This window comes from Gambusia affinis, linkage group LG01 (assembly GCF_019740435.1).
Source record: "Gambusia affinis linkage group LG01, SWU_Gaff_1.0, whole genome shotgun sequence".
Taxonomy (NCBI): domain Eukaryota; kingdom Metazoa; phylum Chordata; class Actinopteri; order Cyprinodontiformes; family Poeciliidae; genus Gambusia; species Gambusia affinis.
The window spans coordinates 5,679,290-5,693,925 of record NC_057868.1 but is presented as its reverse complement, the minus strand read 5'-3'; the positions used below and the strand labels follow the sequence as shown (position 1 = coordinate 5,693,925).

General features: G+C 41.9%; 1 protein-coding gene across 3 annotated transcripts in view; it reads left to right on the top strand.

Annotated features, from left to right (window-relative positions):
* Positions 1–14,636, top strand: part of rarga (retinoic acid receptor gamma a) — a 54,306-nt gene extending 39,670 nt beyond the window's left edge. For all 3 annotated transcript variants that reach the window (XM_044111931.1, XM_044111924.1, XM_044111940.1), the window contains 7 exons: positions 5,462–5,610; positions 5,807–5,948; positions 7,466–7,629; positions 7,860–8,036; positions 8,563–8,767; positions 9,156–9,314; positions 10,468–14,636. In XM_044111931.1, coding sequence (XP_043967866.1) covers positions 5,462–5,610; positions 5,807–5,948; positions 7,466–7,629; positions 7,860–8,036; positions 8,563–8,767; positions 9,156–9,314; positions 10,468–10,838 — 1,367 coding nt within the window. In that variant the 3' untranslated portion in view covers positions 10,839–14,636. The remainder of the gene's footprint in view (positions 1–5,461; positions 5,611–5,806; positions 5,949–7,465; positions 7,630–7,859; positions 8,037–8,562; positions 8,768–9,155; positions 9,315–10,467) is intronic.

The window sequence follows — 14,636 nt, the reverse complement described above, 5'->3', positions numbered from 1 at the left end:
CCTATCCCACCTGCTGCCTTTGCTGTGCTACGCCATGTAAAGGTGTTTCTGTGTGGATAACAGAAAGTTTTCATAGGTGTTCTGGCAGCACTGTGTGAGCCAGCTTTGTAGCTAGGCAGCTATGAGGCACAGCCAAAATGTTTTTCATGCATTAGTCAAGGACTTTCACATTTCATTATCTTGCATGACTTTTACCGGTTATGGCAGAATGCTGTAAATTTCTGGATTTCAGAAAACATTTCACAGAAAAAAAAGACAAACAATGGTTGACTTTAGTCTAACAGCATAAAAACGTGAGGGAGAAATAAATCAAGGTGAGAACTTATGTAGATATATTGATATCTTCATGTGGTAAAAAAAACAAAAAAAAACGATCAAAGGTGATTTATGGCCTTACCGAGTGAACTGAGCACCTTTCGTAACTTACTTAGCAAATCCTCTTGCATCCTTTTTAAAAGGTGTTTGCCACTTTTAATTCTTCCAATGCTTCCCCCAAGAATCTAGTGTTTCATAAACCTATTTGAAAGCTTGAAGAGTGTTTGTGACCTGTAAGAGAGCAGTAAGGTATGTGTAACGGCACGGATTAAAGAGAAGTGACAGCAAATGCGGTGACGAAGATCCTCCGGAAAGACTGGTATTAAAAAGAGGAAGGAAGCATGCGTGTTGTGTAGGGCCTCGCAAAGAGAGACTTGTAGTGATGGCAGGAAGATGTGGGCAGAGAGTGGGAGATTGAAGTGCGCTGGCACCGCTGACTAGGGTGTGGTACTTTCTTTTCCTCTTTCACAAAGCCAGCCTCTTCATGGAAACCTTTTAGTGCGCTCATGGTCATTCAGTCAGTATCCTGCGGGGCTGCTGCCTCTGTCACGAAATGGAGCGCCAAGGGCAGCATCAAAGACCCCACCTTTAAATGTGCCAGGGATTCTCACTGTTCACAATTCTTTCCCAATCTGCTGTCCGTCTGCTGCTACTGTCTGTCCAGTACCCCGAGCAACATGCAAGCCTTTCAGGCTTTTAGAAAATGCAGACGTGGGGACTTTCTTACAGTTGCACTGGGTTCCAAGGAATATTTTGGTTCCAAAGAGAAAGGAGAGATTTTCGTGTTATTAGGTCTTATTAAAAAGTTTGAAATTTATTGATGAGCGTGGCTGAATTGAATAAAGAGATGGAAATTTAAATATTTTTTTGTACAGTTATATCACATGATAGGTTTTAGGACTGCATTAGAGTTTATCACCAAAAGGAAAGTGTTTTTTTGTTGCTAATTTATCAGGTAAAGGATGTTTTCCTGATTTTTGAAGTAAGGTTTTTTTTACTGTTACAAGCCTTTAATATGTCATCCTCAGTTGATATCTCGCTTCCCTTTTTCTTTTTGCATGAATCTTGATTGGTTGGTCCAATTGGCCGATGCTAAAGCTACATGGAAAACAGACATGGAGGCACCAATTGTCTTCCTGACTAATTCACGCACTTAGAACGCAACATTAAAATATTTCATTTCAGAAGAACTGTCAAGTATAAAACTTTTAAATGACTCTAAATGGATCTGCGAGTACTATATGTTCTAAGAATAAGCCTTTGCATTCTCCGTCACATGCCGAGACAAGACTTGTGTAACAGAAATAAATAAATAGATAAATAAAACAGTCTGCAGGACTATTGTGAAAGAAAACTTATTACACTGCCAGAATGTCATATGCTGCGTCGCTAAAAAAAAAAAAAGAAAAAAAAAAAGAGTTGTGTTGCAACACAAAACAGGAGCTGCACAGTCATGCCTTTGCTCACCATACATTACAGACACTCCCCTTTTTTTCCAACTGAGGGAACAGCAGGCAGCTTTCGTGCTCAAGAATGTTTCAAGTTTTTATACATGACCTCTTCCTGTTCGTTCCTCTCCTTTGGAATCTCTTTTATCCTGAATGCGGGCTGAATGGCACAGTTGACTTGACCTAGAATTTTATGTAATTGACCTAGTTGAAGTCACCTTCAGCTAAACCGTTATTTCTGTCATGTGCAGTCACATTTTACATCTAATGAGGTTGTGGAGAGTGATGTACTCCACATCCCACTCAGGCTGAAGCCTTTAATGTTAGTGGGACAGATGGGTCGGTGTGTGTTTGTGCATGTGTGTGTGTGTGTTTCTTAGGTAGGGGGACTAGAGGATTAAGTCTGATCAGTGCAGCTGGGCCACTTGTGCATAGAGAGCATTGCTTCGATGGATTAGAGAGTAAACTGATACTTACCCTAACAGGAAGTGAACAGTGGCTACAGATAGTCAACCCATCCCTTCTTCTTGCCTCTTCTCCTCTTCATGTCCCCAAACAACAGCAGCCACCCACCTATCCCACTTCTCTCATCTCGTCTGTCCATCATCGGCTCTCCAGCTTTGGCCAACAGATTGTCATGCAAATAGTACCCCGGGCCTCTGTGCGCTGATAAGGAGGGCCTCTCATTTTACTGGGCTTTGTTTTCTAAACAGTGATGAGCTGGGCTGAAGAGACTGAGGAAAAGCGGCTCTAAGTAGGGGCCTGAATGGGCCCTCTCACTATGGCGCCCTGGGGTAGAGTGGGCTGAATGAGGCTCATTCTAGGAGGTGGGCTGCGGAGTCATGTTCTCAAGCAGGAACCAGGTTCAAAGTGTTGACAGAAGTTGATATATTTCCTCCATCGCTCCTGCCTTGAGATTTCCCTAGGATTGACTTTCTCCGTCCCAGGCTCTTTTACCATTTAGACAGACTCAGTCAATGTTCATTTCTTGACTCCACATATGGTTTGTCCTGTTTTTTGTGTGTTTTTTTCTAAAGGGGTTGTCAGCGCTAGGTCTAGAGCCTTATTTGCTGATGTTATTATTGCATAAACATCAGTTCATGGCACGTTCATAGGGTTTCTGCTCTCCCGCTGACCCCGGCGCTTTGTTATACTCTGGCCAGGGACATATGAGAACTGCTGTAGAAACATTCAGTGGGCGTAAACTTCAGGTTGCAGATTGATTTGCACATTTGGCTCCGAGATTGCCCTAAAAGCTAATAGAAAACATATTTGCCTCCAGCAAGGTAGGGCTTTCAAAGCTGGAATTTGAATGGATTCTTTAGAGTCAAATAAAAATGCACATGAAAACCAGATGTTTTAGCATTGGGCAATAAACTAAGAATGTCTCTATATTTCTGTTATTCTCCTTAATGAGGCTGTACAGTAGAAGTCACAGCAGCAGATGCAGAAGTGGTAGTGATGGTCAACTTGGTCTTGAACGAGACCTGCCCTCCCTCACAGAGCCTCGTCCCTCCCCCGTCCCTTCACCTCCTACTTCTTCTTCTTTAAAAAAAAAAAAAAATCAAATTCTTTGTTTTATACTTCTTTTTCCCTCCTTCCTTTTGAAGTCTCCCTTCTCTTGTAAAGAGCCAAGCTGGTGGTTTTTGCCTCAGCCTTGAGGAGGAGACAAAGAAGGAAGGGAATTGTAGGTTAAGTTTAGGCAAGACCTCTGTGCTTTCCATTGAAGGTGACGGTAGGGGGAGGCGGGGGCAGTAAAACTTAGAATTTTAGAGCCTCTCTGTTTTTCATTTTATGATTGGCTTTTTTTACGGGCTAGGAGCCACAGCTGGTGGTGTGAATAGCTGCCCAAGGTGACCGAGTCCCAATAAAGTGCTTGCCAGCCGGGCTGGGGCCTCCAGTCCAGCCATGGGACCGCCTTTATAGGCCGCCTTACGAGCTTAGGCCTCTGTTAAAACCTGGCAGGGCTGCACTGAGGAATTTAGGGCCAGGAAACAAGAGAAAAATAGGGTTTATGTGTCAGGGGTTAGTGGGATTCAGAGTTGGGGGTAGAAGCTCGAAGGTGACCAAGGGTGAAAGTGTTTTTTGACCGTGTGTGTGTGTGCGTGTGGGTGTGTGTGTGTGTGTCGGGGAAGGGATGGTGGGTTTGAGCTGATGCAGATCAACATGTGTGACGAAGATCTGATCCTGTGTGGAGAGGCTTGTGTTTCACAGGGGCAACTATGGAACATATACACCACACACACATTAAAAAAAACCAAAACAAAAAAAAAACAGCCTATCCGAGGTTTGCTTTGAAACGTAATGAAGTGTAATGCACCGTAGAATGTGTGTGAACTGAGCAGAAACTGATGTCAGACGTTCCAAGTGAAGCCACACACCATGTTGTGTAAGCCTGCGACGTTGTCACGTGTTTATTTTGTTCCTCTTAGGCGTCCACATGAATTGTTGTTAGTGTGTGGAATGAAGAGAAACAGGCTTTTGACTTTTGGATTCCGTGGCGAATTCAGAAACCGATCAGACTACGTGTCAATCAATACCTCGCCTGCTTACTGCTAGAAAAAAAATAGTTTACTTTGGGTCTGTCAGGAAGTCATTATCTCTTCATTCAACTGTGTTCAGATGAATCGATGATATACCCAAATGTGCCTTGAAAGACTTAAAGCATGGGGGGTGTAGGAGGTCATAAGTGGCAGAAATCTATACCCTGCTGTCGTTTGCATCGACAGGCAAACTAAGTTCTAGGTGACTAAATATCTACTAGAAAACTTTCCAAAGTGAAGATATTTAAAAACTGTTTTGTGTAGATGTAGACATGGTATCTGGAGATCAAACAAAACAAAACAAAACAACAACTTGTTTTCTATTTCTGGCTTTCATTACTTGAAACCACAACAATGGTGCAATTTTTTAGGTGTAGTTCCACCTTTGGCTCGCTGCGTTTTTTGTTTTTAAATGTAACTCGAAAAAGTTACTGGCTGAGAGAAAACTGCTTTAACAGTTACGTCACTCTACTACACCTATCCTCATAATTTTTTAATTTCGAATTTTAATGAAGCTATTGTTGATGTTTTCACCACCTGCTAGTCGTGCCTAGATATTTGTAGAAAGGATTTTTCCAAATTGGAGGGAAAATTTCTGTTCAAACATATTTTGAGTAGTCTAGCTGTGTCTAGCTGGGACCTTAGATGGTTGTTAATGATCTATGAAGCAGGTGTACATTAAAAAGTTGAAGGGCAAAGAACCAGAGGACTAGAGTTTACGTCTTCTGTTCTAAAGACTCGACAGTTGAATTCTACTCGTGGTCAGGGACTCAAGTCTCATGAGCTATCTTTATCCCCGGTAACAAAGAGTGAAGTTAAGACAATACTTACACTGGAGCATTGTCATGTGGTGTGAATATTATCCTGTAGAAGGACTTCTGACCCCCCCCCCCTCCCCCCCACACCCCCCCAACCAAAAAAAATATGTTTCGTTAAATTAAGTGGCAAGGATGGGACAGTGAATTAATTGAACTGAAGGGCAATGAGTGTCAGTCAGCTGTCAAATCAATGTCTTAGCGTGCGGTTAGACACACCCAAACATTCACATCCGGTGTATGAACTGACGGGCGCACTCGGGGTATTTGTATTTCAGATATGTGCTGCAGGACTACAATTAGTGACCAATTGCATGTCTTTCTCTCGTTCCTCCCACAGCGGTGGAGACCCAGAGCACCAGCTCAGAGGAGATGGTACCGAGTTCTCCATCTCCCCCTCCCCCACCTCGTGTCTACAAACCCTGCTTTGTGTGCCAGGACAAGTCCTCAGGGTACCACTACGGGGTCAGTTCCTGCGAGGGCTGCAAGGTGAGAAGGACCTGTAGGAGTTTACTTAGTCTCACTTCAACTCATCTAATACACCTTTATAGCTACTATTTTTATGCCACGTTAGAGAGGAAGAGCACCAAGTTAAATGTCATATCCTTTCTTTTCTCACTTTCTTTTTTTTCTTTTTTTTTTCTTGCCCTCGCACTCTTTTGTCTCTTGCTTCCTGATGCTTCAGGGTTTCTTCCGTCGCAGTATCCAAAAGAACATGGTGTACACCTGTCACCGAGACAAGAACTGCCAGATTAACAAGGTCACACGCAACCGCTGCCAGTACTGCAGGCTGCAGAAGTGCTTTGAGGTCGGCATGTCCAAGGAAGGTGGGTTCATTCAGCTCAGGAGACAAAAAGAGCCAGTTGAAAAACCTGGTCTAAGCTGATCCACAAATGAACACCGGGTCTCCAAGGGTGTGCAAATGGATACTTTAGGATTTTTGAACAAAGCAGACTTTACTGTTGAAGTCTAGCTTATGTTAATAGATTTTGTAAACCTTCACACCATTGTCATGTTTGCATTGGGTGGTTTGCTACAGAGAAGCAGTAGTTTATTTGCACAAGACACTGATCTTGGAGGCAGCGCACCACCAGTATCGGGCTTGTGTGACACACATAATGAGAATAGTGTAAAAGCTGTATACAATACCAAAACATAACAGCTATTTAACTGAGTGATATTTTATTGATTTTTACACATTCCTTATTTTCCAGATGTTTACTTTGACTAGACACGATTTCCTTGTTCTATTCTCAGTGTTTCACACAGGACAAACACTGGTGGCACAACACCTTCTACCTGCATTTCCTGTGTAAATAATCATCAGCGTCTATGTAAATAACCACCCAAAGCAAACACTGCAACAGTTTACAAATTCATATAAGAGAATTTGCATAAACCGCTGTGATATTTTTGAGATCTGAGTTATTTTAACACAGTAGAAGTCCACTTTGGTCTTATCCCACCTCACACCCAGTGTTAGCTTTAGCTCCCTAGACTATCTGGATTTATAGAAAAGAGGGAAACACTCACTGCCAACATGGAGTAATGTGCGCTTGACCGAAGTTGTTAGCACATCAATTCACTTTAGGTTGCTTTAATGTTCAGGCAAGGACTTTGGGGAACTGTGCAGCAGAGACACAAAAGCAGATGATGAGTTCTTCAAGGGTTGTGATCACGGTGAGGCTGGTACTCCACCGGTCATATGACTAATCGCTTCACAAAATGAATCTGACTTCCTGTTTCACCGCAAAAACCTCACCCCTCTGGCTGACAGCAAACATTGGCTTCATTCATGAAGACAAACGCAGGAGAAAATATGATTTAAAACTCTTGACAAAGAGAACGGCTGTAGGATTCATGCCGTTTGCAAAGTCACAGTCGCCACTTTTGTCGACGGTTGTAAGTGCCAGTTTCTTGCCCTTTCGCAGAGCCCGGGGGGACATGTATGTGGGTGTAATGTTTGTGTGGGATGTGTGTTAAGACCGGGATCACATTGTGCTTCTGCTATTACTGGATATCCTGAGAGGAAGGAAAGTATGGGAGGCGGAGGAGGGAGAGGAGACAGAGAGTGGACTGGCTTATGTGCGTTTGTGGATAGATTGATCGACGTGGAAGTGACTGGGTGATAGGCGGGAGATAGGTGTTGGTGTCAGTGTCTTTAAGAGCAGCTTCTGTTGATGCTGAGTTACTGTTTCTGCCAGTGAGTGTCCAAATCATTAAAGATCTTTTATTCAGTTACTGATCTCGAGTATTGCAAACATTTAGGGATTTTTCTTTTGCAGATTACTGTCAAATCTTGGCTAGCAGCTGCTGTTTATTTACATCTTTTGTCTCCCTGTAGCGGTGCGCAATGACAGAAACAAGAAGAAGAAGGATGTGAAGGAGGAGGTGGTGCTACCAGAGAGCTATGAGCTAAGTGGAGAGCTTGAAGAACTGGTCAACAAAGTCAGCAAAGCTCACCAAGAAACATTTCCTTCACTTTGCCAGCTGGGAAAATACACCACCGTAAGTTCATTCGAATATCTAAAAATGCACGGCTCAACTAATTCAGTTCCCATTAGGTTATTTGCACCATGTCTGAATGATTGATGCGATATGTAAATGGATTTCATCTTGGTCCTTACTTGATCGATGAAAAATGGAAATGTGTTGCACCTTTGGCACATTATGCAAATCGGGTGGAATATTTCCGGATGATAAAACGCACTGAACCGAGTTTGCCATTGTGCGTTCAGAACTCCAGCTCGGACCACCGTGTTCAGTTGGACCTGGGTCTCTGGGACAAGTTCAGTGAGCTCTCCACCAAATGCATCATCAAGATTGTGGAGTTTGCCAAGCGCCTGCCAGGCTTCACCACCCTCACTATTGCCGACCAAATCACTCTGCTGAAGTCGGCCTGCCTGGACATTCTGGTGAGGATTTGCTTTTTCTCAATATTGTTTTGCCAACACTCAGTTTTTAGGAAAAAAATAAGGAGCTGGATGTCCCGTGCTGAGATTGTGCTGAGATTATGCTGGTATCTGGTGGGTGTAGGTGGTACTGCAAGGAAGTTTGCCCTGGTAGAACATAATCTACAGGGGTGTCAAACTCCAGTCCTCAAGGGCCGCTGTCCTCCAGTTTTTAAATGTGCCACAGGTACAAAACACTGGAATGAAATGGCTTAATTACCTCCTTATTGTGTAGATCAGTTCTCCATAGCCTGGCTAATGACCTAATTATTCTATTCAGGTGTGGTGCAGCAGAGGTACACCTAAAAGTGGCCTTTGAGGACTGGAGTTTGACACCTGTGATCTAATATGACTACCATGAGCATAATTTATCTCTTTCATTAGATGTTTTGTGCTCTAGTAAGCATGTCTATCATAGCCTTACACCATATTTTACCATTATTCCTGTGTTTTTTTGTTTTGTTTTTCACACTTTTATTATTGCTTGTAGATGCTGAGAATCTGCACACGCTACACCCCTGAACAGGACACTATGACCTTCTCAGACGGCCTGACTTTGAACCGAACTCAGATGCACAACGCCGGGTTCGGACCACTCACAGACCTGGTGTTTGCCTTTGCCGGCCAACTTCTACCCCTGGAGATGGATGACACTGAAACTGGTCTCCTCAGCGCCATCTGCCTCATCTGTGGAGGTACTGCAACGTGCATACGCATGACCATTCAGTGAGCTGCAAAGAGAAAGGATCTTTGTGAATAGGCTCTTCTGAAATATTATTGCTTTAACAAAATCAGGAATTTATGAATAAAATCTAAAATATATCTTAACAGTCTCCCATCGGACCCCAAAGTGCTTTACACTACGTTCACCACATAAACACACACACATTCACACGTGACGGTGGCAAGCTACTGGATAGTAGCCACAGCTCCCCTGGAGCACTCAGTTAATCAGTCTAAGTTTTTAAGTTTTTATTATTTTATGTGTTTTGGTATATTCACAATTATAAGTGTTCACAATTTACACATATAAAAAAAATAGTTAAATATACGTTCACATTTAAATGTTTTTATTTTTTTCAGATCGCATGGATCTCGAGGAGCCAGAAAAAGTAGATAAGCTACAAGAGCCTCTACTAGAGGCTCTTAAGATCTACGCCCGTCGCCGTCGCCCCAACAAACCCCACATGTTCCCTCGCATGTTGATGAAGATCACTGACCTCAGAGGGATCAGCACTAAAGGTTAGTATTTTCAGTCATTTTCTAAGAGTGAGTTCATATTTTGTGACATGGTTCAGCTTCAGATTGGTGGCTTGAAAGTCAGCAAGAGGAAAGTAACCATAAAATTTAAAAGCTAAGTAATAGTTGTCTCAAATGTCACTGTTTGCATTTGTTCAACTCACAGACTTAACAGATGAAGGTAGAGAAAATCAAGACTGGTTTGAGCAAATACTTTCCTCAAAGATCACACTTCAAATGTTAACAAACTCTGAAACTATGAAAACAGTTTAAGTGAATGAATAACATGCATTTAAAGTTTTACGTTTCATTAATTGTAATAAATGATAAAAAGTAAGACTGAAAACAGCAAGCTACGGCACAAAAATGTTCATACTCTTTAAACGTCTTATTTTGTTATGTTCTATACGCATCAGGGAATTTTAATGGGGTTTTCAGTGCATAATGGTTGAAATGATGCATGGTTTTCAAAACGGAACAAAGAGAGAACTTGTGAAAAGCGTGGTATGCATTTTTATTTAGCCACCTTTCCTCTGATAATTCAAACTAAAAATGTTTGCAACCAACCTTCAAAAGTTACCTACCTATTAAACAGAGCCCACCTGTTTGCAGTTTATTCTTTACAGCTGTTCTGTGAAGGCCTCAGAGGTTTGTCGGACAACATTAGTGAACAAACAGTATCATAAATTCTTAAGAAACACAACAGAGATTTCAGAGATAAAATTCTGGACATGTTTACACTTGGGGTTAGGTGTTAAAGTAATACTCCAAGCCTTGAACATGTCACAAAGCACTGTTCTGTTCATTCAACGTTAAATATGGTGCTGTCAATACTTTGCATTGGGGTTGTTTTTGCTTAGAAGGGACATGGAAGTTAGTCAAAGCTGATGGGAGGTTGGATGAAGCAAAAGTACAAAAACAATCATCGAAGAGATTCTGTTAAGAACTAGAAAGACTTAAAACTGGGATAAAGAAATCCAAACTGGTTTTTCTAAGGTTTTCTTCATCATATCTGACTGAGCATGAGCCTCTGAAGGATGTGTGGCTGCAGTGCTAAGCAGGCACAGAAATACCTTTCAGTCTATTATGTGTCAAAGATTCTTACAGCCATGGATTATTTTCTTGTGATCATTTATCATGTGATCTCTGTGTCCAGGTGCAGAAAGAGCTATCACTCTGAAGATGGAGATCCCTGGCCCGATGCCTCCTCTGATCAGGGAGATGCTCGAGAACCCCGACGCGTTTGATGACCAAACGGAGTGCAACGAGAACGCGCCGCCCCCGCCACCTCCTCCTCCGCCGCCGCCGCCTCCGGCGTTGGTTGTGAAGCAGGAGGCTGAGGACGAGGACGACAGCTGGGGCACAGAAAACTGCAGCGAGCCGTCACCAGAAGAGGAGGATGAGGACGACGACGACGACTTGGGAGACGAGGAGCGAGACCGGGGCTCGGACAGTGACGGGGAGACCTGGGGGGTTTTGGATAACTTAGATGGGTCAAGGAAAGGCCTTGTGGGGAGGGCGCAGTAAAGAGAACATTTCATACACATATAGGCTCTTGATACAGACACATCCAAACAGACACACGCACACCCCTCCTCACACACACACACACTAACACATTGACATACAACGAAACCTCACTCTCTCTTCCTCCTGAATATAAGAAAAAAAAGAAAAGAAAATGCTGGCCTTTCCTTTCTCCCGCTGCTCTCCTTGTGCTGCACATCACTGTGTCCTCCTGATTGGAGCACAGCACAGCCTTAAGTGTTCAGACGCTTCCAACTCAGGCCACACGGTCCATGACTCGTGACACGGAAACCGTAGAAACATAAAGTCAAGAAGAGACGGCAACAGACCATATGAACTCCTGGCTTAGCCATAAGAGGAGTTGACATGACAAGGAACGTAATCTCTTTGAAAAGCTAAATATTTCCTTTCTTTCCCTCTATTGTTCTCGATATCTATAATAGGGGGATAGCCAAACCAGATACCAGAACTGAGCAGTTGATTTTCGACGGATTACAACAAGCACATTATAACATAAGTACAGGGCAATACCAAATTGAGTATGCTAACCCATTTATTTTTATTATTAGTTTGTGACAGTTGCTTTTGAACATTGGTTTCTGACTGTTCAAGTTTGAATTACTAAATAAGTTCATACATATCTATATAATGTTATATTTTGTCTTTCATGTGTTTATTCTGGTTTTATATATGAATTCTTTTGGTAATTTTTTTCTTTTTCTTTAAGTTTTCCGGGAAGACATTCAGAGGGAAAGAGGCATCATTACAGCTAGCTGGGTCTTCCTTACAATCTGCAGAAGCTTAGCTCTATCTTCTTTTTTTTGTTTGTTTGTTTGTTTTGTTTTTGGAGCGCCTTAGCTTGCTGCAGGTCTCAATGATAATCATGCAAAACTAATATTGTGTTTGCAGTGACCCAATCGGTTTCTGTTATCAGGGAATTGACTTTTTTTTTTTCTCTTTTGCTGCCATTAAAGCCAATATGTGCAGGAAGTATCTTTGTGCCAAAGTTTGAGAAAGTCAACTGTTGAGAATGAGTTTGACTACAGGCAGGGACTCCAGCTACAATCAGGCATTGCTCACACTAAAGTGCTTACTTCTCATGTGCACTAAGAACACACCCTCAGTCACTTAAAGAACACACACTTTCCTTAGATTTCTCCTAGTAAGAGATGTGCCTCCATGGTTCAGTGTGCTGGGACAAAGACTTACACTTGACCATTAAAGTACCGGTAGCACTTTTGTAAATTATTTGGTCACATCTTATCCTTTAGGATTATAGCCTCCATCTCTGAGCATAATATTCCCCTTTAGCATGTCTGAACTAGGGATGCTGCGTGTAAACGTCTGATTTTCAGACTGGCTGGCTGGAAACTCAAATGTCCAATCTTTTTTTTTTTTTTTTTTTTTTCCGATCTGTGAATGCACCATACGAAAGTGCGATCAAGCTGCACTGACAACAGTTCTCTTCGGTCTGGAAGTTGTTACTTCAAGAGGAACTTGCTGGTTTTAGTTATCGGTGCGCTGTTTGTGAAAATGAAGTCAGAGGAAGCACAAAATCTGTCAGAAGTCGGTTTGATTATCCAGACGGCCATGGCAGAGAGCTAGATTCAGTGCGTTCTCATCAATTCTTACTTTTGCAGTATTCTTCGATTTGTGATCAGATGCTCTGGGTACAAGAAGTAGACGGCTGCAACAGGATGTCAGTTTGTACCCACCTTTTGAATGTCCCATTGATGACTGGAAGTTGGAACATATTACAGCAAAATTGCTTTGATTTATTCCTTTTGAAAATTCTGCCTCTTGTCTGTTATGGGGTATGATTGAAACATTGGGTTCTGCATTATCCAGGAAACATACATGAAGACTGTTTTTTTTACAGTTAGTAGGCCTATTATTAATTGTACCAAGGATGCAGATTGCTAGAATAAGATGCTTAATTCTGACAGATGACAGATTTAAATGTTAACTGCTTCACAGGAAGGCTGTAAAAAATATTTTCAATACTTTAACTTCACACTACAGGCCAAACGTTTGGAAGCATGTTTCTATTGAGAATACTTTCTTTAAAAAAAGACTTCTTAATATTTTTTCAGGTTTTTTATAGCGTGATCTGACTTTTTTTTCGTCCATCGAAGCAACACTGTTGATGTTGGAGCACAAAGAAAGAAAGGGCTTAGTTTTAGGGTTAAGATTCGCAAGAGTCACAACTTTTGTGCAAAGGTAAAAAAAAAGCAACATATGGTTGACATATTGTACATACGGTATGTCATGCTCTTATTTAAGTCAGAGGAGGTTGCTTTGAAGAAGGAAAAGTCCAGGAAAGAAACCCTCAAATATGTGATAGTCCTTGTAAAAATGTATTCTGATCATTGACTTGATATCAGGGGTCCAGTCCTTGTGATTGACTTTCCTGTAACTTTCAGATGCATCCTTGCTTCTACACACCTGAACCACACGAATGGATCATTTTTAGACGTCTGCAGAGCTAAAGTAAAGCTGATGAGATATTTGATGGAGGTGTGTTGCACAAGGGAGGCATGTAAAAGTTGACGCATGGTAGATCTCGAAGCCTGGACTTGGACTGCTCTACATGATAGTACTGTTTATTTTGCTGCAGAATATACATATAAAAAAATCTATACTGTGTGCAGAAAGTTAACGTTGCTTCCAAACATTTGGGCAAGCTCTGTAGCTTGTGTTGTATATTTCTCCCCAGCACTCTCTTGCAAATGAGATCTGGATCTTAATGGGGTTTTACCTGGTTAAAAAAAAACTGAAAAGAAAGAAAAAGTTTGTAAGCAGAAATCAGAATTGGCGAAACTTGATAAAAGCAGGTTGCGGCTTTACAAAAAACCACAGATTGGGAACGAGCCACAAAGCTGTGATCGGGGTTCCTCTAGAACATCAACATAGTTAATGCACACATCAGCTTAGACGTGAACATCCACACATAGTGGCATCAACATAATGGATTATGGCAAGTGCAAGATTTTTGTTTTTAGTTTTGTGAACGGTATTGTTAATCAGACTCAGGGCTTTTCGGAAAGGACCAAACACTAGATGCTCTTACGGCATGCTAGGAACAGGCAATATTTATGTGTGTATTTCTAACTATGTGTGGATTGTAAGCCCCATCCCCTACACCACTTCTGCGTGCACACCTTGAAGGTCTAAAAAAAAAAAAAAAAAACCCAGCATAGATGCCAGTCTGACTCTCATAACCACCTGTGCATCTGTGCAGCAAACTGCCTTCTGATCTCAAAGCCATTATCTCCTATTGTCTTCCAATGTATACCCTCAGCTCTTATTGACGGAGAGGAATGTGCGTTCTCGTGTATCAATACTTAATTGCCAAAATGTCACAACGGGCGTTGAGCTGGGAGAACATGGCTGATGTACAGTGCAGAGGTTCTTTTTCAATCTCTGTTTAAAGCAATATGAACATTCTTCTAGTAGCAATGAGACTTGTTTTCTGAACATGGGCAGGTCTTCTCGTGTGTATGTTTCTGTGTGAATGCTTTTAAATGTCTTTTGGTCAGTGGGTGAATGTTCCTCAGCATGGTGCTGCCTCACACACACACACAAAAAAAGCTCTTGTGTGACGACCTCATTCTTCCTTTCTCTGCAAGATGTTAGTGATGGTAATGCTGGCAGAACATTGAGATTATGTTGTTTTATGTGTTTTATTTTGTCAACATGGCCAACGTGTTGCCAATCCTCTGTTTATTTCAACTCTTGTCATACAAAGAAAAGCCATATAAACAGTAAGAGGCACAATAAACTACTTTTGTGAGAGTT